General features: G+C 38.3%; 1 protein-coding gene across 4 annotated transcripts in view; it reads right to left on the reverse strand.

The window, feature by feature from the left end:
• PHF20 (PHD finger protein 20) overlaps positions 1-22,443 on the reverse strand; it is a 280,282-nt gene that overhangs the window by 177,583 nt on the left and 80,256 nt on the right. For all 4 annotated transcript variants that reach the window (XM_029611169.1, XM_029611171.1, XM_029611170.1 and 1 more), the window contains exon 4: positions 364-448. In XM_029611169.1, coding sequence (XP_029467029.1) covers positions 364-448 — 85 coding nt within the window. The remainder of the gene's footprint in view (positions 1-363; positions 449-22,443) is intronic.

The following is a 22,443-nucleotide window of genomic DNA, read 5'->3' on the forward strand; positions in this document are numbered from 1 at the left end:
CCCTTGTTCCCTTCAGAAAGTAAATTAAAAATTAACTTTGAACATGAAAGGTAATTTACAGAAATTGAAATCTTTAAGAAACTCTACTCCTACTTCAATTACTATAATGAAACATATGTAATGTCACAGACCTGTTCTTTCATTACTAAACTTATAATCTGTGCAGAGGAAAGTTTCAGAAATTGCTGGAGATCAATACAGTGAATGATAGTGGTGGAACTGAAACTTGGGTCTTGCACTTCTGTAATCCAAATCACTAGGATATACTAAAAACCGAATGTGCATTAACCTAGCCAGCATCTTCCCTTCTCATCTAGCACACTCCATACCAACTACTTCTAACAAATAAGAGTTAAGCCTTACCATCTTTATTGGCAGAGATAATCTTGGCTGGATAAAATCGACAATCCGACCAGCAAGCCAACACCTGATCACTGATATGAAATTCCTACAAATATAAAACATTTGATCTGTTGAACAAGAACATACAGGAGAATAGTGCCTCTCACCTACAATATTAATAAGTTCAAAAGAGTCATATGAATTGGCGGGTAAAACATAAGTCCACTTTATTCCATATAGTTTTATTAGCTTTGTATAAAAACTGGTTTTGCTGACATATTCAGGCTCAGACATAGTACTAGTGCTCCTCTTCTCGCCTAATAAAAGAATTTATAAGATTATCTACCTTTGTATTTAGCAGGCAAGTCAAGCTGAACTGCACCCCTCTGATACAAAGTCACAGTGGATTTGAGAGATGTGAAAGAGGGCACAGGAATTTCTTCGTCAAGTCCTAGTCTATTAATTAGTAAGCTACAAGGGTTCATATGTGCGAGTCTCCTGAAGAGTCTAACAACTAATCTTCTCTCAGTTAAACATGAGAGCTCTGAACGTCATTCTAAAATTGTCTCTATGTCTATCTTAGGGCCTCATTTACTAAGCATTTTTCCCCCCCATAGTCACAGAATGGGACAAAACCCTTAGTAAATCAGCCCCCTTGGTTTGAAAATACCTAGAATAAAAATTAAGAAAGTGCAAGTCTTATTAATGTGTTTTACCACTTGAAAATTATTAGCATGGATAAGTAGGTGAGACTGTTGTGTAAGTAAATGAAATTAGAATGGGTAAGCCCAAAATACCAAGTGTGAAAAACCTTTAGAAGAACTTGAGCACAAGCACAATTTTTAGAAACAAGGGTGTAAAAAAAGAAAAAAATAAATAAATAAAAATCTCCTTACAGCTTTTATTCTGACTCTGCTTTGTCTTTTATGTTTTTGCTTATTGTTTCAATTTTGTGTCTCCAACCTCTTCTATACTTCCCTTTCTATCCCCTCCAGCCTCTCTTCTTTTGGTAACTAACCAAAGCAGTTGCTCTCCCCACCCCACTGACCAAAGAAGCAGCTTCTCATTGGCATAGACATGGCTCCTCTTGACCCATGCAAAAGTGCCATGTACCAAATTTTAGGCATATGGGTAATGTGGCACTCAGGAGTTTTCTACTCTTGCCCTTGTCCAGCACATAGTGAACACTAGCTAGATTGCAGCAGCATTCTTCCAGAAGTTGCTTCTACAGAAGAATCTGCTCCTCTTCTATAAAAGTTTTGAATAAACCAGGAATTGAATACCATTCTGCTCTTTCATACAAAATATTGGGCCGATACAGTAAATACTGCGGAAGAGCGCCCACTCTCCTGGGCGCGCGATCGAGTACTTAAATAAGGGCCTGTGGTAAAAGGAGGTGCTAGGAACACTAGCATGTCCCTAGCGCCTCCTTTTTGACAGAAGCGGCAGCTGTCAGCGGGTTTGACAGCTGACGCTCAATTTTTGCCGGCGTCAGTTCTCAAAACTGCTGACAGCCACTGGTTCGGAAAACGGACGCCGGTTAAATTGAGTGTCAGTCTTCCAACCCGCGGGCAGATTTTACTTTTTTTTTTTTTTGGGGCCTCTGACTTTATATCGCTATGATATTAAGTCGGAGGGTGTACAGAAAAGCAGTTTTTTCTGCTTTTCTGTACACTTTCCCTGTGCCGGCCAAAATTAACTTTTGCCTTTGGGCAGAAATTAATTTCTGAAAGTAAAATGTGCGGCTCTGCTGCACATTTTACTTTCTGTATCACGCGGGAATAACTAATAGGCTCATCAACATGCATTTGCATGTTGCGGGTGCTATTAGTTTTGGGGGGTTGGCCGCGTGTTTGACGCGCTATTATTACCCCTTACTGTATAAGGGGTAAAAATAGTATGTCAAAAATGCGTGGCCAAACTGGGGCTAAAGGTGTGCTTGGCCAAGCACACCATACTGTATCGGCCCGTATGTGCTTTCTCTGGAGAAAAAAAAAAAAACCAGGAGAAACTGATCTGGTAGAATCAATTTATTGAAATTCAGAGTTTGGTAGTTAGCTCTTTTGTATGACTGTTTCCCAACCTCTCTTGGAGGCACATCTATCCAGTCAGGTTTTCAGGATTTCCATAATGAATATGCATGAGAGATTTGCATATTTTGGAGACCTAGCATATGCAAATCTCTCTCATATATATATTCATTATGGCAGGCCTGAAAATCTGACTAGATAGGTGCGCCTCCAAGAGAATTGGGAAACACTATTCTAAAGTTTTATTGTGGTACCATCTGGATATAGTAGAATTTGAAAACAGTCATGTGCAAAAATGTTGGCACCCCTGGTCAAACTGTATGCTTCAATGAATCCATGAATAGAAGCTGACAACCTCTATATGGTACAAAGTTAAAACAAATAATATAGGGGCAGGAAAAAACACTATGACTATAAACTTTTTTTTAAAAACTTTATTTTCAGAATTTTCAAATTTAACAAGTCAAAATAAGACATCCAGAATACAACAGATTAACAAGGAAAAAAATAAAAAGGGAAGAAAAAGTTACATAAAAAGAAGATATATCCTATAAAGACCACAATGTGAGGACCTAAGTTAGGAAATAAAAGCTAAAGAAAGCACAACATCAAATTAATCTCACTATATAAAACAAATTGGACTGCAACATCAGGTATGAAGAGGGAGGGGCACTTCTCGATTTTGAAGAAAACTTTCCAACTGATCGGTATCAATGAAAATATGTTAGTACCTGTTTTTATAATACACTTACAGGGAAACTGCAAATGAAATGAAGTACCCATATTAAGCACTGGTTGCTTTTTAGCTGAGAAAAGCTTCCGAATTGGGTCGCCTTAGCAACATCAGGAAATAAAGCAAGTTGTTGACCTAGGAAAAATATATTAGAAGAACGAAAGAACAATTTCTTGCTCCATATACTATCATGTTCCAAAGCAAATAAGATAACAAGGTAGTGGTACCCAGTCTTTCAATCTGGGATTCTTGCAAAAAAGCTGTCAAATTTTCTAATGCATTAACATGTGGTGAAACATGACTATTCACATTCCCACTCTGTCTAAAGGATAAATAAAATGCTTTGGTGATAGGAGGAACTGAATCAGAAGGAACTTTAAGAACCTCTATGTAAAATTTCCTTAATTTGATTGAAGAAATAGTTGAGGATATAGTGAAATTAAGAATTTGCATATGTAATTTCCTCAAATTGTTCTCCCAACACTTCTAACCTATGTTTGATAGATTCCTGATCTTTAATCAAAAACAGATCACATTTCACTAAAGATTCAGACTGTTTTTCTAAAAAGGAAATACTATCAGTATTTATTTTTAGAACTTGATCATGGGCTATTGTTTGAACTTGTACAACTATGGAATGAACATTATTAAATTTGGACACCAAACACTGATCTAGGCCTTTTATTACAATCCACAAAGTTTCTAGTGTTATCTTTGCAGGAGTCTCAAGAATGGAAACTGCAGAAGCAGCTTCCACAGTCAAATATGACAAGGGTTCAATAATATTCCTTGGCAGAACCTGAGACTCAATTGGAGCATGTTTTTTCACCTCATGGAGGGAACTCGGGTCATTTTGTGATTGCAGAGAAGCCTCCATAGAACTTGCTGAGTTCACTGAGCTCGAGAGGTGGTAAATGAGAATCAGGGCCGAGGGAGATGGAGTTTCCTATAGAAGAAGCGGCATGGGAATCCATGCCTAGCTGACTAAGCCCTGTAGGATTACTCATGCTAAAAGGTTTCATATACCCCTCAATGGCTGGTTGAGAGAGAGGGGACCACTGCAGGCATAGGTAGGGGAAAGCAAACAGCTCCATTTCAATTCTTCCCCATTCAATCTGAAGGGGATGTAAATAAGCAAAAAGCAGAAGAGAGAAAGTCTTACTTGAAGTGAGTCCAAGTCCATACGTTAATGAAAATAATAAAAAGAAAAAGAAAATCAAAGCCGCGCATGCGGCTTTGGTGACGTGCCACTGCAGATCTTTTATGGCGCCGACCAGGAACCTGGAAGTCACCACCTCTGTGAGCCAGGAGAAAACGGAGATCCCCAAGATGGTCCGAGGCCTCTCCCCGCTCCAAAGACTACCTCCTCTCTCTGCGGTCCTGGCAGTGCGCTGTTGCAGAAGATCTTTTATGGCGCTGACCGGATGACGTCAGATGCTGGGCAGGAACCTGGAAGTCACCACCTCTGTGAGCCAGGAGAAAACGGAGATCCCCAAGATGGTCCGAGGCCTCTCCCTGCTCCGGAAACTACCTCCTCTCTCTGCCGGTTCCAGCAATGCACTGCTGCAGAAGATCTTTTATGGCGCAAACTGGCACCGGGTGAGAACCCAAAAGTCACCACCACTGCAATCCAGGAGAAAAAAAAAAAGAGAGCCAAGATGGTCTGAGGCCTCTCCCCGCTGGTCCCCTATGTCCATAAACTTATGATTCAAAAAAGTTTTTAATACAAAAGATCCAGATGTATCCAGAGATATCCAATTTATGCAAAATGGATAAGGAGAATGAATCATCTATTAGGCATCCAATCGAGCATTCATTAACCTCTTCCAAAAACAGAGACAGCACGTCAGAATGTATTCTGTCCCATTTTCAAAAGCTCAAGCTCATAGAAGTGCTGTAAACACATCTGTTCACGAGTGATTTGCCTTCTGATGTGCTGTGTTTCTGGAAGAGAGTAATGAATCAATTGGATGCCTAATAGAGGATTCATTCTTCTTATCCATTTTCTATAAGTTGAATGTTGGGATTTGGGTTCTTCCCAATGCAGTTTTTGTACAAAACACCGTCTGTGTCGGGTGACAGTGTAACTTCACTTCTAAGTTTGGATATCTCTGGATACATCTGGATCTTTTGTATTAAAAACTTTTTTGAATAATAAGTTTATGGACAGAGTGTTTTTTCCTGCTCTATATTATGTTTTTGTTTGCGTTGCAGCTTGAGCAGTCATCTTGTTTCACCTGATTACAAAGTTAAACATGACATCTTTCTTCAATTTTTAGTGTAATATTATTTAGTTGCTGATTTTAAGATTGAAAATAATAAAACAGTAAATATCGCATGTATACGAGTACAGACACTCTTCCAGTTGAATCATTCTTTTTTAAAATGTTGATCGACTCGTTAGTCAAGTGAAGGATGAACAAATATTCTAACCCTTCTGACAAGTTAGGTTGCTACTGTTCTATGTACTTTTAACAGCTGCCTGAGCATTTGAAAATGAAGATACAGAAATTCACTCTAACAATGTCAATGTTTCCAGCTAGCAATTTCAACTGTTGGTAACATTAAGAAATGGAAGGTACTACTATATCATGTGCAACTGTGGCAGAAAAGTTCAATTTTGACTTTCAGTATAGAGCATATTTCAAAAAGTTTCACACTAAGGTTTTGTTTTGCATAATTTAGATGATGACATTTGTGATGAGGTCATAAAACCTTCCAACAACTCTCCTATGCAGAACAATTTTGTACTGTGCATCTGTGGACAACTCCTCCAGGGTCAGCCAAACTTTTCAGCAGGTCAAATGTGTGATCTAAGGGGTTCTGTTATCAGATCTGACCAGTTTTCAGGCAGTTCAATCAGATTTTTCTTGGTCTTTCAGATCTTGCCTTGATCTCAATAGTCCATGTAACTTCCATTTCTTTCTTAACAATATTTAAGATAATCAAAAATACTGTTACAAACATTATTTGGGGCAAAAAGAAATGATCAGGCTACTACACACTTAAATTGCAGTGGCTGCCTGTTACCTAGAAAATTAAATTTAAAATCCCGACACTCACTTATAGGGCCCTATACAGGGATCAGTCTTGTTACTTAGCCAATCGTATCACTTTCTCAATTTTTGTGGCTTCTTCACTCTTCAACAAGAAGTCTTGATGATACCTTCAACCAACTGAAATCCAATTAGAGCAAACCCCCCACAAAAAAACTGAGTTTTACAGCCATTTTCTTGTGGAACACCTGGCATATCACTTTTAGAAAAGAAAAATTATATGACATTTCAGAAAGATCTGAAGACCTTCCTGTTCACCCAAGCTTATGGTGACATTTCTGTTTTATAAATAATTATATCACAGGTTAGATTTTATCATTTCATCTGGGCTACAGTTGAAACTGAATTCTTATAGCTTTTTGTTGCAATTGTATTTATTTTAAATTTATTTTTATTCATTTCAAAATTTAAACAGGTATAACTTGCCATAGAAATCTAGCTGTACTAAACTGAATACATAAAAATAAGAAAATTTAGCACCTATAACGAGCCTACAAGCTGAGGTGATGCAATATAGGTTCTGAGCTATAACAAACAATAAGAAACATGAAAAAAGAAACCCAATAGGAGAGAAGAAAGGGACAAATTCACAAACAGTGAGGCATAACAACTCTAACTGGGTTCCTTAAGAAGACTTCTTAGAATTCAAGTATAAATGCTATTGAAAAGATTCAAAGAAAATATACTTGACATTATTTAAATATAATAAACATTTACAAAGAAATCTAATCACAGAGTACCAAGAGCCAAAGCTTCTTAGTGCATTGTCAGAAATTTCTTTCTACGAGCTTGAGTGGCCATTGAAGTACCTGGAAAATCCAAACTCTGCCCATAAAATAAGGCAGCCCTGTGCTAAAAAAAAAAAAAAAAGTTTCAAACAGAATCTCTTTTGTGAAAAGGCAAAAGAAATGTGTCCCTCTTGTAGACAACTCTAATTCATCGATCCAAAATGTAAGATTTAATTCTGAAACTGGCACACCATCTTGAGCCTCAACCAAATATGTCCTTGCCTCCACAAGTGAAGGTAAATAGAAAGCCTTGGGTGAGTGGAGTAAAAAGCTTCTGTAGATAATATCTTTGAAAATTAAGCACACAAATTTAAACATCTTGAGGCATGTTCCAAATTTTCCACTTTTCTCAGTCTCTGCACTGGATTGAATTCAGAATGCAACACTGCAACAATCTATATGCTTCGCCAGGACACTAATCTTCTGATCACATAGTTTCACTGAAGCAGCACTCCCTGACTAAACCTGAAACACCAAAATCACTATTTGCTCCTCGGATATTCTGTGATAAGCTGGGGCAAAGGGAAGGAATTGCTGCTATTTTTTTAATTTACATTTATATATATATTTTTAATGATTTTGTATAATATATCATATAATGTATTTTGTATTATATTTATTATGAACTGAATGTTATTTTAGTTATATTTTAATATACATCACTGTGCTGTATATATTGAATTGAAGTATAATACATAAGACAGTGCTTAACTTTGTATCATATACAGATTAAGTCAGCTTCTGTTCACTTAGAGATACACTGATACATGTAATTTGACTAGAGATGCCTAAACTTTTGCATACAATTGTTAAGTGTTCCATTTTCAGTAACCCACAAAAAATCCCAAATGGCTCAGATTTTCTTAGATCTTTAGTTCCATATAATTAAAACATCAACATCCTTTTTAACATCTTTTCCTTCATTATTGTGATGATTCAGAAAGATGATAAACAAATTCTTGGCTGATATTTAATATCAAAAGATGATTCAAAATGTCATTTTAACAATGGTCTGGGGGGGAACCTAAATAAATGAAGAAGATGAAAAGACTGCTTATAATTCAGTTATAATAATTTAATGAACATACATCCACTTACACACAACTTTAACAGTCAAAAATAGTTGTATAGATTTCAAAAGGTTCAAAATGGTAACAGCATTAAAGGCTACCATAGCCTCAAAATTTAGGACCAAAGATGATATAAGTGAATAAGCTAATGGTTAAACAACCTTTTTCTACTTTGATGAAGCAAACAGACTTTGAAAAGCCCTGAGTTTAAACCCTTATCTAGAATGCCTTGTAAAAGTTATCATTCCGTTGTCCAGTTTTCAGATTCTGCAGTCAAAAAATACAAATCAAAATGCCTTAAAAGAATGTTTCACTTATCTACACAACATACTCTACATTTTCATCGTGAAAGAACAATTATAGAAATATTCCAAAAGTAATTCAGAATAAAAACCCAAAAAGTCCCTATAAGTCTTTAAATCCATAGCAAACCCAAATTAGCTCTGGCTCAAAAAGTTGCCTTAACAAGGCTCATAATTAGAGCCCACTGTATTCAACTCAGTAGTTGAAAAGATTCAAATACTCCTGAATGAAGAATCAAGCTGTTTGTTATATTAAATAATTTTAAAACAACGAGCTGCTAAAAATACTCCGGGATAACGTTATTAAAAAGGTACAGATTGTGGGCAAGGCTATAAGAAAATTTCAGAGTGTTCAAATATCCCTTGGGGCACTGTCAGGTCCATCACTGTAAAAGTGAAAACTGTTTAGAACCACCAAGACACTGATGCGATCAGGTCATCCCTCTAAAGACAATAGCCAGGGGGGCTAAGGAAATGGTTGTGGAAAGTCAGTGAGAGGACTAATTTTTATTTCATTTCTATACCGCCTTATCAAACAAATTGGTTTACAATTATTACATACTCAACATAAAATTTCACAAAAACACACAACAATTACTTTTATCAGCGTACTATTACATAAGCTTTGACAATCAAATTTCAGAGGTTTTCCAAGAACATAAGAACATGCCATACTGGGTCAGACCAAGGGTCCATCAAGCCCAGCATCCTGTTTCCAACAGTGGCCAATCCAGGCCATAAGAACCTGGCAAAGACCCAAAAATTAAGTCTATTCCATGTTACCGTTGCTAGTAATAACAGTGGCTAATTTATTTATTTTATTTATTTTGCATTTTTATATACCGACATTCTTGTATCAGATACAAATCATACCGGTTTACATTAAAAACAGAGTATGCAGGAAAATAGGTTTCCTAAGTCAAATACATTGAACATATTTAATAAACAAAGGATTACTAAACACTATGAAAAAGGTTAATTAATAAAGGAAAAACTTAAGGGAATTAAAATAAGCGTAGCACAAAGGATTGCACGAAGGGGTGCACAAAGGGGAGTGGGTAGGTCAGTCAGTCAGTTTCAGCACGAAGTGTTTTTTCAATTTTTTTGGTCTTTTTGGTCTCTTTTTCTCTCAGCGATTGCCCCTAAAGGTGCCCTGTACTGGTGGGCTGCCCCTCCGCACCACTGCCTGGTGGAATGGGGCAGTTTACCGGCTCACCGCTGAGCGTGATGACGTCAGGGGGGGGGCGGGTCTAATTGCTAAGTCAACTTAATTAATAGCAGGTAATGAATGGACTTCTCATCCAAGAACTTATCCAATCCTTTTTTAAACACAGCTATACTAACTGCACTAACCACATCCTCTGGCAACAAATTACAGAGTTTAATTGTGTGTTGAGTAAAAAAGATCTTTCTCCGATTAGTTTTAAATGTGCCACATGCTAACTTCATTGAGTGCCCCCTAGTCCTTCTATTATCCGAAAGCGTACATAACCTAATAAATGTCACCCATCTATCGTAAGTACGAACACTGCCCTAAATATGATGATGTTAAGAGGTGTTTTAATTATTCCAGCACTTAACTTGAACAGCCAGGTTTTTGAACTTGTTTTGAATGCCTTAACATTATCCAAGGCACAAAGTTCTTCCAGTGTAGTATTCCACAATCGTGGGCCAGCCACTGAAATTGCTCTATTGCAGACTTCCCTTAAATGGACTTGCTGAATTGTTGGTACTGCTAGTAAGCCCCGATTAGCTGAACGGAAGTTTCATTGGGGAGTGTTGAAATGAAGATTCTGATCCAACCATAATGTTTCTGGATTATGAATAATTTTATGTAACTATCAAAATTTTATATTATATTCTGAAATGGACTGGTATCCAATGGAACTTACACAACATTGGTGTAACATGATCATATTTTCATGTGTCGGTCAGTAAAATTACTTTAAAAGAACTACAGAGGTGGTTGGCTGAGAGGGAAAAACTGACTTTACATACTTTGAGATTTTTGTCTCTCTAAACTGAATGATGCATTTAATCGGATGTTTTATATATAAATGTGTTTGTGAAGGGAGTGGTATGGCTGTTTTCAAGCTAGCGGCAGGATGTTCTGTGTGAGTGTTTGCTTAAGGTATGATTATTTAGATTTCAATTTATGGGGTTTCTGTATTTTTGGATTACCGGTATGTTTATGAGGTTTTGCATTTTTATCTATTTTTTTCTAGTGATGATGCTAGTGGGAAACATAAGCATGTAAGTTTTGACATGAAGTGATATTATCCCTGATGAAGTTTCTGGGAAAACATTATGTAATCATGAAGGCTTGCAATCACCAGTAAAGAACTGTGACTGTGCAATAGATAAGATCTGCCTCCATTATTTTAGATGGATGAATTCCAGTTGCGAAGATGAAGGTTAGTTCATGGTTTTTTGCTATCCTGCTTAGCATTTGGAACTTAGCCATGGTGTTTGCGAGCTACAAGAAGTTCACTTTGAACAAATTAATCTGTCTTCCCTCCTTCTTGACAGTGAACAACAAAAGTCTAAGGAATTAGAGATCCTTTTGATAATATTCATTTTTTTTTCTTTTTTGTTTTTTGGGATGGTTGTCTATTTTAGTTTGTCTTTGTATTAGTGGTTTTTGGACTCATACCTGCAATTTTATTTTTATTTGATAAGTTTTTGTTGATTAATGTGATGGTAGCTTATAATTATAGTGTACATTAAATCTACTGCAATTTTGTATTTTGTTATGAATAGTTAATAAAAAGGTTTTCTAAATTGATTTTTTAATATTTTTGAGTATGGCTTTTTTCTAATATATTTTTCTAAGTGGCCATTCAATTTAAGCCATTTTTAATGAACACTTAGTGCTTCTTTAACTCAAACAATTTCAAGATTATGCCACAAACATGGCTTATATGGGAAAGCTACTGTTGAAGAAAAGTAATATGATGTGCCACATAGTGTTTGCAAGTAAATACTTACTGGGACACTTGCACATATGTGAGGAGGTTTTGTAGTCTGATGAGACCAAAGTTAAGTTTTTTGGTTCTCAATGCTAAGTGATGTATGATGAAAAACAATCACCACCCTGCAAATACCAAAAGCATAGTGGTGGCAGTATTACATTATGGGGATACTTTGCAGCAGAGGGGACAGAGAAGCTTGAGAAGATTAAGGAAAAGATGGATGGTGTAAAGTACTGGCAGATCCTGGAGGAAAACCTGTCCGTCTGCCGCTGATCTGGAACTAGGGAGAAGATTGACCTTTCAGCAGGACAATGATCCTAGGCACAAAGTAAAAGCAAGAATGGAGTGGGCTTACCAAGAAGAAAGTGAATATCTTCAAGTAGCCCTGGCAAAGCCCAGACCTGAATTCAAATGAAAATCTATGGCAAGATTTGAAGACTGCAGTTCAAAGATAATCCCCAAACAATTTGAAAGAGCTTGAGCTCTCCTGCCAAGGAACATAGGCAAAACCACTCTATTCTGCTGTGCAAAGTTGGTAGACACTTATCTTTAATGACTCATGGCTGTTACTCCTACAAAAAGGGCCGCAGCCAAGTATTTAGTCAAGAGGGTGTGAAGACATGCAATCAAGAATTTGTTTTTATTCTTAATTACTTCTGGAATATTTCTATAATTGTTCTTTCACAATGAAAGTGTAGAGTATGTTCTGTAGATCTGTGAAACAAACTCCTACTTTAATATATTTTGATTGTATTTTTTTAGACAACGGAAAGTGAAAAATGTGCAAGGTTGTGAAGACTTTTACATGGCACCAACTAAACATTAGTCTTAAGATACTGGTTTCCAGTGCTGTCATGGAGGCATATTTAATTGGTCTTGATTTCAGCCTATTCATAATGAATATGCAGGAGACAAATCTGCATATTTTGGAGACCCAGTATATGCAATTCTTTAATGCATATTGACTGCAATTATCTTGAAAACCAGACTGCTTGCATGCAACTCCAGGACTGGGATGGACAAATCTTAAGGGCTAATTTTAAAAGCCCTGCATGCGTGAAATCCGGGAGATACGCATGTGGCTGGGCGCACTATGCAGATCCTCATAGGTACGCGCAGAAGAACAAGTTTGGAAAAAAGGAGCAGGCCAGGAGCCAACCAGCTCGCGCAAGTTGCTGCTGCTTTGAAGAGCAGGTAAGTAGAAAAACAAAAAAAAATGTAGGGTAGTTAGCAGTGTTTTAGGGGTTGGCGTTAGTAGGGGAAAAGGGAGGCAGGTTAGGAAGTTCCTTTACTGGAGCGGACTGGGAGGAAACGTAAAATTTACCTATTAATGAGTATTTTTTCAGAAAAGGACCAGTATACAACTTGTTTTTATACAAGGAAAAACTATTTAGAGGATTTGCTGGAGGACAAAAGTCCCTATATTATACTTTCAGATACTTTTCCTGAGATTTCAGTTGTCAAACTCAATGCTGAAGAACTCATGCGGTAAAGGACTTAGTTCCTAGGGACCACTAAGCAAAGTCACGTTTTCTTGCTATTCACAATTATTTATAAGATACTTGCATATACTGGGGTCTCTACTGTACACTAATCTCTCACAAGTACATCACTGTGGATATTATGAAAAATAGACTGGCTGGGAGGTCCCAGAGTGGCAGGTTAAGAAGAACCACAGTATAGGACTTGAAGATAATGGATTTATTGAATTTCTATTGCCAGTTTTAGAAAATCCATGAATCACAGTTGCCAAAACCAACAGGGAGCTATTACAATTCGTTAACAGAACAATTCTTATTCTTTGGCATTACTGACAATGCTGGGGGGAGGGGGGGGAACCAAAACACTGTACGAACAGCTCACAAATTCTGAAAAATCCTGGATATCTAAATTTGGTAGTATAAAGGAGAAGCTAAAAGCTGATCATAAATTAAGGAACTTTCAGAGGAATGATGGCAATAAACATGAAGGATTAACACAAAGAACATAATATTGACATTATTAAATTAAATTTAATATACAATATGCCATAAAACAAAAAATGAAAGCAATCTAAAAACTCAACATGATCATGTTTTGTCAATTAAAGCCTGCATCAGGGGTTGGAAACTTATAAACATTAAAAATGAAACAAAATAATAGCTATATAAATACATACAACAAAAATGTTAGGTTCTATCTTAGGAGTTACCACCCAGGAAAGAGATCTAGGCATCATAGTGCATAATACATTGAAATAGTCAGCCCAGTGTGCTGTGGCAATCAAAAAAGCAAACAATGTTAGGAATTATTAAGAAGGGAATGGAAAATAAAACGGAGGATGTCATAATGCCTCTGTATCACTCCATGGTGAGACCACATCTTGAATACTGTGTGCGGTTCTGGTCACCACATCTCAAAAAGGTTATAGCTGCACTGGAGAAAGTGCAGAGAAGGGCGACCTAAATAAGGGGCATGGAACGGCTCCCCTGTGAGGAAAGGCTGAAGAGGTTAGGGCTGTTCAGTTTGGAGAAGAGACAACTGAGGGGGAATATGTTAGAAGTCTACAAAATCATGAGAGGACTTGAACAAGTTAATGTAAATCAGTTATTTATTCTCTTAGATAACAGAACCACCAGGGGGCACTCCATGAAGTTAGCAAGTAGCTCATTTAAAACAAATCAAAGAAAATTATTTTTCACTCGGTGAATACATTGCAAGAGGATATGGTTATAAAAGTTAATGTAACCGAGTTTAAAAAAGGTTTGGATAAGTTCCTAGAGGATAAATCCATAAACTGCTATGATGGTAATTAATAAGCAATAGTAGCTTGGGAGGGGGGGGGGGGGCTGGTGCATACTTTTCTTCTTGCAGTCTCTACTTTCTCCCCTCTCTTTTGTGTATAGGTGTTAGAGGAGGACAAGTTGGGTGTGTGTGTGTGTGTGTGTGTCATGAGTTGAGAACCCATCTACCATCCCTATTCCCCCTACTTGTGAGAGTATATAGTATCTAATGTGGCACCTTGCAACTGCTGTCAGCCTAGGTTGAGAGTTCTTCTTGTCAGACTACAGAAGAAGAGGCTAGAGGAGGAAGAAAGGAGAGAGACTGAAGGGAAAGAAAAAAAATTACTAGAGAGTAAAAACTAAAAAGATGAAATAAGGGCAAAAAAATCATTCAATTAGAAAAGAAAGAAATGACCATTGTCTCCTAAAAATGTTGGTTGGTAATTTCCCCCATCCTTTTTTCCACCCTTGTTGTCACCTATTGGTTTCTGTATGACTTCTGCAGACTCTGAACTTTTGCATAATGAGATACAATCCTAAGAACTAAAGCCAATTCACTGCCATTTTTGACATCTTTAGAATAGCGCCATCTTGAGTCCCTGCTTCTTCAAGCAAATGCAGACTCTACACAGCAAATATGCTTGATGGTTAGATGTGATAGCATGTGAATCACTTAACTGCTTAGATTTTCTCCACAGAAAAACATCTCTTGCAGCTCCACCATGGCAGGACTTATAGTTCCTCCCATTCATATTAACTATGACAACAATGTCTGCTCAAAGTTGACATGACCACCTCTTAAAAAAAAAAAAAAGTTGAAAAGTTAATCCAGGAATTAAGCAAATTCTAATGTTAAATAGCATTGTGTGGGCAAGGAAGGTATCTGGGCTTAATTTCTCAGGTGTCCTTTGTCTTTTCTGCAATCCAGAATTTATTATTCAAATAGTACAAGGAACAAATTATGATAAAATGTAGACTTAGCTCATTCAAGGTCTTATGCCATATTCACTTGATCAAATGACAAGCAAGTATATTATTCTTTAGAAATATTTTTACACATGATTTATAGGAAAAATGTATTTGGGCATAAAATAAAAATCAGATTTGCAGATATAATGTCCATAATAAAAACTATTAAGTAGCTGATGCTCTGGAGAAGATGGCTTTTACATGGTCTACTACACTTGACTTGGAAATTTCAGTTGATCTGTTTAAAGAAAGTTTTAAGTTTATATACCTTTCAGTCTCATCAGGTAATCTCATTTTAAATTTGTGCATAGGTCATATGGAGTCTCTGCCCTAATTAACGCTGCAGTCTCAACAGCACTGCAGTGGTTAAAATTCAAATAATGAGCATTTACTCAGTGACGTCAGAATTGCTTGAATACTGAACAGTTCACAATGATTATTTGAAGCCAAAATGCAAAGGTAATTTCTTTCATACTCTGTAAATGTGTGAGATGTATACTACCGGTAATAGAAACCAAAATCTTCAATTTGTATATAAAGAGCACTGGAAAACAGTGGCAATAGAAGCTTCACCACATTATCTTACCGAAGTAACAGTTGTCTGGAAAGATCAATTAGGGGTTGAGAAGATAATTCATTTTTGTATTCTAATTCAGTCCTTGGCTTTATAGGCTTAGATTGCAACTGATGCTAGAGCAGGAACAATAATTTGGGCATTTGGCTACACAAAGCAGGACCAAGACAACCAACCCATTACATGTAGCCAAGTTCAGTAGTTTTCTTTAACCTTTTCTGCTCCAGTTTTCTTTGTTTAGAAATGTTTACCGGGACGAAGTGACATCATTGGCTCTTATGGATGCTTGAATCTTTTCTCCTGACTTTGGGAGATAATCTGTGTTTAATCCTCGCCATCACTGATTTTTCTGCATCTTTTTCGGGTAACTCAGTAAACAATCAGGATGACATCTAAACAGAACACTGTAGCTCTTAAGCAATTTTCTTCACTAAATTCAGTGATGAAAGCAACAGGTGTGTATCTGTGCAAGAGCTGTTAGTTCTGGAATAGCTCAGATATAATCTGATGAACCTTCAATTTCTTTACACACTCATTCTGAGACAGATATTCCATTGTGAGTTAAATTCCACAAACTGTTCTGTACTTTGAGAAATGACATTAAGAAAAATAAGAAAGAACTAGCAGAGATGAAAGAGGAAATGGCAGAGATTAGTGATGTGGTGAGAACATCTTGAAGCACATGCTAGTTTACAAATCCTTGCACAATGATAATTTATTTATTTATTTAAGGTTTTTATATACCGGCAATCATGAGCACATATCTTGCTGGTTTACATGAAACGGGAGTGCATTAAATACATCAACTAGAACTGTGGTGATCGAAGGAGCAGTTACAAATAACAAGGGTAGCAGAGCTTGGATAAGAAGGAAGAGATAGGAAAGAATAAACGGTAATGCATTTGAAAAACTAGGATATACAGAAAATAAAACCAGACAATATAATTTAAAATTCCATGGAATAGCGAAGACTCTGAAGTATGGTGACTGCACAAAGACTATCATCCATTTATGCATGGCCTTGATAAAAGCAAGATTGCTTACTATAAACAGTGTTTTCGGTAGCTAGGATGAATTAGCCATGCTTTCTGAGACATTCCCCAAGCGGAACTATCTCAAAGTATGCAGAGCTATGCTCTGTGCATGGCTGTTCCTGCACAATTACCCTGCTCTTGTCAGTTAAAGCAAATCATCAACTGCAACCAATGGAGAAGAGTAAACAACAGAGACAGAATTAAGGTAAAAGCTGTCCAGGGAGGAGGGTGAGGACAAATGGCTAAGTCATCCTATCTACAGACAATACCGTTTACGGTAAGCAAACTTGCTTTTTTCCCCCACAGTTAAGCAGGTTGAATGAGTATGCTCTCTGGGAGGCCCCAGCTAAGAATTCTAACCCACACTTAATTCAGAGTCTTTGTAGTGTTCTCTGAATAGGGAGAAATGTGTGCGAGAGAATTAATTTTCACGGTGGACAGCTTACATCTGAGTAGCGAAGTATAATATTGTTTCTCCCATTGCTGTGTCTGATTTGCTCTGCTGTTTGAGGCAGTAGTGTGATGTGAAGGTGTGCAGAGAGGACCATGAGGATGCCCTGCAGATAACCAAAATCGGTATATCTTTTAGGTAAGCTATGGAGGTTGACATGGCTCTGATTTGATGTGCTTTTACTCCATCTGGACATCTATCCTTGTGTGACGAATAACACAAGTTAATACACTGGAATAACCAAGTTGCCAAATGTATGTTTAGAGACTAGCAAATCTGGTGCATTTGGGTTGAAGGAGAGAAGCAATTATGAACTATGTTTTGGGAACTGAGTTCTCTGAATATAATAAGCCAAAGCTCTTTTGCAGTCCAATATATGAAGGATTTTTTCTCTTTGAAGCATGTGGCTTCGGAAAAAACATTGGTAAAGTAATTGCTTGGTTCAGATGAAATGCAGAGACAACTTTAGGGAGGAAAATCGGGGTTGGTTCGTAGGGTAACCTTATCATGGTAGAACTGCAAATACAGAGTAATGAACTAGGGCCTGTAGCTCACTGACTCTTCCTGCCGAAGTGATAGCCACTAGAAATAAGACTTTCCACATCAGGAATTTCATTTAGGTGGAGTGTAGCAGTTCAAATGGTGGGTGCATGAGTTTTTCCAAAACTAGGTCAATTTCCAAGGAACAACCGGTTTGGTGATTGGGGGGGGGGGGGGGGGGGGTGTCGAAGTTTCATAGCCCCTCTCATGAATTGAGATACCAATGGATGTATAGAAATGGATTTTCCATGTGATGAAAGGTGGTGTACTGCAATCTAATGGAGGTCACCTCTAGCCCAGAAGAAAACAATAGATGGCGATATTGAAGATTTTGTTGTGGGGAGCTGTCAAGCGTGTCTGTAGCTGATCTAGTGCACCAATTGGAGTATCTGCTCTTTTTGCCAGCATAATTGTTCCATATAGGTGGTTTCCTAGCAGAAATGTCTTCAATGTCTGCTGGGAGAGTGAGGTGACTCAAGGCCTGCCTTTCAACCTCCAAGCCTCAGATGAACAGAAAAGTGGAGGGGGTGAAGTGTGTGCCTCTCTCCTTCCAACTGAATCGGTGTGTAAATTGCCAAATGGACAAGGTAGGCATGCCACAGTTGTCTGGCTCACGCTGGAGCAATGAGAATGAGATCTGATTCATCTGCTATGCTCTTCTGGCTCACTCTTCTCAACATGGGTATTGGTGGGTATGCGTAGAAGAGGCTCTCCCATCCAGGGGATTAGGAAAGTATGCTGGGCGATCCTGCGAGTGCTGGGGTAGATGGAGGAAAACTTTGGCAGTTTTGTGTTGGCTTCCGATGCAAAAAAGAGGTCAATGTCCACTATCTCCTGATTTAATTCCCACTCGTGGAGATGGCATATTCTGCTGACTTCTGTGTTCCATATCTCCTGAAGGTATGTTGCTTGCAATTGGAAGGAGTGGTTCAATGCCCACTCCAGTATTAGTACTACTTTCTTGCAAAATGTCCATGAACCAGATCCTCCTCCTTTGTTTATATAAAACATGGCTATGTGGGTGTTCATGTAAACCATCACTCACTTCCCAGTGAGGATACTCGAAGGTGTGGATTGCATTCCTGATTGCTCTCAGCTCTAGTAGGTGTATCTGCAGATGTTTCTCTCCAGGTGACCAAACTCCTTGAGTTTTCAGATGTAGGACGTGTGCACCCCACCTGTGAATGGATGCATTTGTCACAGTGATTTGGTATTCCGGTGTTTGAAATGGGGCTCCCATCTGCAGAACTCGGGGGGAAACCACCAATCTATATCTGACGTCATGAAGCAAGTTATCAGAACTTGACAAGACATTGGCTGGTTGTATTGAGACCACTGAGCTTTGAGTCCCCACTGTAGTCTACACATATGAAGATGGGTATGTGGTACTACATAAATGCCTGCTGCCATATGAGCCAACATTATGAGAATTTGGCGAGCTGAGGCACCCTGGTGACTCCTTAATGTACAAGCCAGTTCGTGGAAGGTCTGGATCCGCTCCACTGGAAGAAAAGCTCTGCAGAGCTTGATGTTCATCAACGCTCCACTGAGCTGGAGGACATGGGTAGGAACTTGGAGTGATGTCTCAGTTTATTATGAATCCCAATTTGTCCAAGCAGGCTATGGTCTGCTGAAAGGTGTGAAATAAGCGTTTGGAGTTGAGGAGACTAGGAGCCAGTCATCTAAGTAGGGAAATATCTTGTTGCCCTCTCTGCGAAGATGGGCCACATCCACCACTAGGCATTTTGTGAAGACTCTGGGAGTTGAGGATAAGCCAAATTGAAGTACTTTATATTGATAGCGTATCATATTCACTTGGAAGCAAAGATAAAGCCACAAGACCGGATGCATTGGAACATGGGCATAGGCAACCTTAAGATCCAAGGAGTACATCCAATCTTTAGGTTGTAGAAATGGTAGAATGGTTTTGAGAGATAATAAACTTGTTCAAGGCTCGAAGATCTAAAATAGGCCTGAGGCCCTCTCCTTTCTGGGGGATGAGGAACTATTGGGAGTAAAACCCCTGATTGTGTCATTTTCGAGCCAGCAGGTGGATGGCATTCTGGTGCAGAAGCGCCTGCATTTCTTTGTGAAGATCTAGATGTTGGCGATCTCCCTGAATATGAGTGAGGTGGGGGTTAAGTGGAAATTTAGTTGATAACCATTCTTTACAAAACTGAGAAACAACAGTCCGATGTTATGGATGACCATTCCTGGTAGGAGGATATCCTGCCTCCCACTGCTATTAACTGCTGTGGCCGTGTCACGTTCAAAAATTTTGGTGTGGCTTTTGGCTCAGGCCCTGTGTCTGCTTTTGTTGGTGAGGGGCTCTTAGGCGACTCCTTGTCTGTGGCTGTTGAGGTTGTTGCCTTTGTGTCTGATAAGGTGGAGTCCGATAAGGAGTGAACGACCTGTATTGATGACATTGGAAGAATGGCCTTTTATATAAATAAAAATATCGCTTAGAGAAGTACTGTTATGTCGTGAGGATACTGCTGTGCTTTGTTCCTTTAAATGTAATACCGTTTCGCATAATCTGTCTCCAAACAGTTAATCCCTCTTGCAAAGGAGGTCGGCCAGTTTTTCATGGACACTGTCCTTTTATTGCACTTGCTCTGAGCCAGGCAATTCTACGAGCTGCTATGGTGGCTGCTGACATTCTTGCGGAAGTGTTGAAGGCTTCATAGACTGTTCTAAGTAGATGGCTAATTTGAGTTTGTGATTGTCCATCAGCACTAGAGGGACTTATTTATTTTAAGTTTTTTCTATACCGGCATTCGCGATGAATATCGCATCATGTCGGTTTACAATTAACGTGGAGAGGGAACAAAAAAGATAATAAATAATAATAATAATAATAGTAAACATTAAACAAGTGAAGGCTAAGGAGTGCAGTTACAATAAAACAAGGGAGTTATACAACTTGGAACAGAGAAAAGAAGTTAGGGTTTTAACAGAGCGAACATATATGCACATAGCAGCATTTGTAGCATTAGTGAATTACCCTGTTGGGGTGGAGTTATTAATTACCATATTAAGGCAAAGTCTAAGTGATTAGTTAATGATGACTAGTGGTTCAGTTTAGGTCCGGAAAGGCTTTCATAAATAACCACGTTTTGAGTTTTTTCTTAAATGTAGGAAGGCAGGGTTCCTGTCGCAAATCTGGTGGGATGGAGTTCCACAGTGTAGGTCCTGCAGTGGAGAAAGCCCTGTCTCTGGCGGTTATGTGCCGCATGGTTTTGGGGTGTGGTACTTGTAGGGATTCTCTGTAGGACTCTCTGATTGGTCTGTAGGAGGTATATTTTTTGAGTGGAATTTGAAGGTTAAGCGGAGAGAGTTGATGTATGGCTTTGTAAATAGTGGTTATGGATTTATATATGATTCTGTAGTGAATTGGCAGCCAGTGCAGGTCTTTGAGGATTGGTGATATGTGGTCTCTTCTCCGTGTGTTTGTTAATATTCTCGCTGCCGTGTTTTGAACCATCTGAAGGGGTTTAGTGTGAGATGATGGAAGACCTAATAGAATAGAGTTGCAGTAATCTAGTTTAGCAAAGATTATTGATTGTAAAATAGTTCTGTAGTCATGAAAGTGGAAAAGTGGTCTTATTCTTTTTAAGACTTGGAGTTTATAGAAGCAGTCCTTGGTAGTTTGATTTATGAATGATTTTAGGTTTAGCCTGTTATCAATGATAGCCCCCCTAGGTCTCTTACTTGTGGAGTATGTAAATTGGGTGGTGTATTTGTGTAGATGTTACTGTTTTCAGAGGAGATTAGGAGGAGTTCGCTTTTTGAGGAATTTAGTATTAAGTTTAGGTTGGAGAGGAGTCCGTCAATTTTTTGAAGACAAGTTTCCCAGAATTCTAGAGTTTTAGTGTAGGATTCTTTGATGGGGATGATTATCTGGACATCATCTGCATATAGAAAGTGTTTAAGGTTTAATTTTGTTAGCAGTTGGCATAGAGGGAGCAGGTAGATATTGAAGAGTGTTGGTGAAAGGGAGGAGCCCTGCGGAACACCCAAAGAGGAAGAATAGTGCTGAGATTCTTTGTTGTGTATTTTGACTTTGTATTTTCTGTTCCCCAAGAACGATTTGAACCACGACAGTGCTGTTCCTGTTATTCCAATGTTTGCTAATTGAATTAGTAGGGTGGAGTGGTTAACCGTATCAAAGGCAGCTGAGAGGTCCAGGAGGATCAGTAAGTAGGCGTGACCTTTATCCAGGCCCATGATAAGGTAGTCGGTCAGGGATATGAGTAGTGATTCAGTACTTAAAGATTTTCGGAAACCATATTGGGTCGGGAACAGAATTTTATGTTCTTCGAGGTAGTCTGAGAGTCTGGCGTTAACTAATTTTTCCATTACCTTGGCTAAGAAAGGGAGATTGGATATTGGACGGAAGTTGGTAGGATCTTTGGGATTTAAGTTAGGTTTTTTTAAGAGCGGTTTGATGGATGCAATTTTCAGGTCGTCAGGGTAGATTCCTTGTGCTAAGGAACAGTTGATAATGTCTGTCAGAGCTTTGGATATAGTGTCTGGTATTAGCAGGAGAAGTTTGGATGGGATGTGGTCTAATGGGTGTGACGATGGTTTCATTTTCTTTAATGCAGAAAGTATCTCTGAAGTAGTGATGGGTTCAAAGGATTGTAGATTGATGTCTTTGTTGTGATGGAAGTATGGGTTGGATGGCACTGAATTGTTGGATCTCAGCTGTATTATAAGGTTGGAGATTTTGTTGCTAAAGAAAAGGGCCAACTCCTCTGCTTTTTCTTGTGCTTGGTTGGCAGGGATGTCAGGAGTAATGGTTTGCATTAAATTTGATA

Source organism: Rhinatrema bivittatum, chromosome 8, assembly GCF_901001135.1.
Source record: "Rhinatrema bivittatum chromosome 8, aRhiBiv1.1, whole genome shotgun sequence".
Lineage (NCBI taxonomy): Eukaryota > Metazoa > Chordata > Amphibia > Gymnophiona > Rhinatrematidae > Rhinatrema > Rhinatrema bivittatum.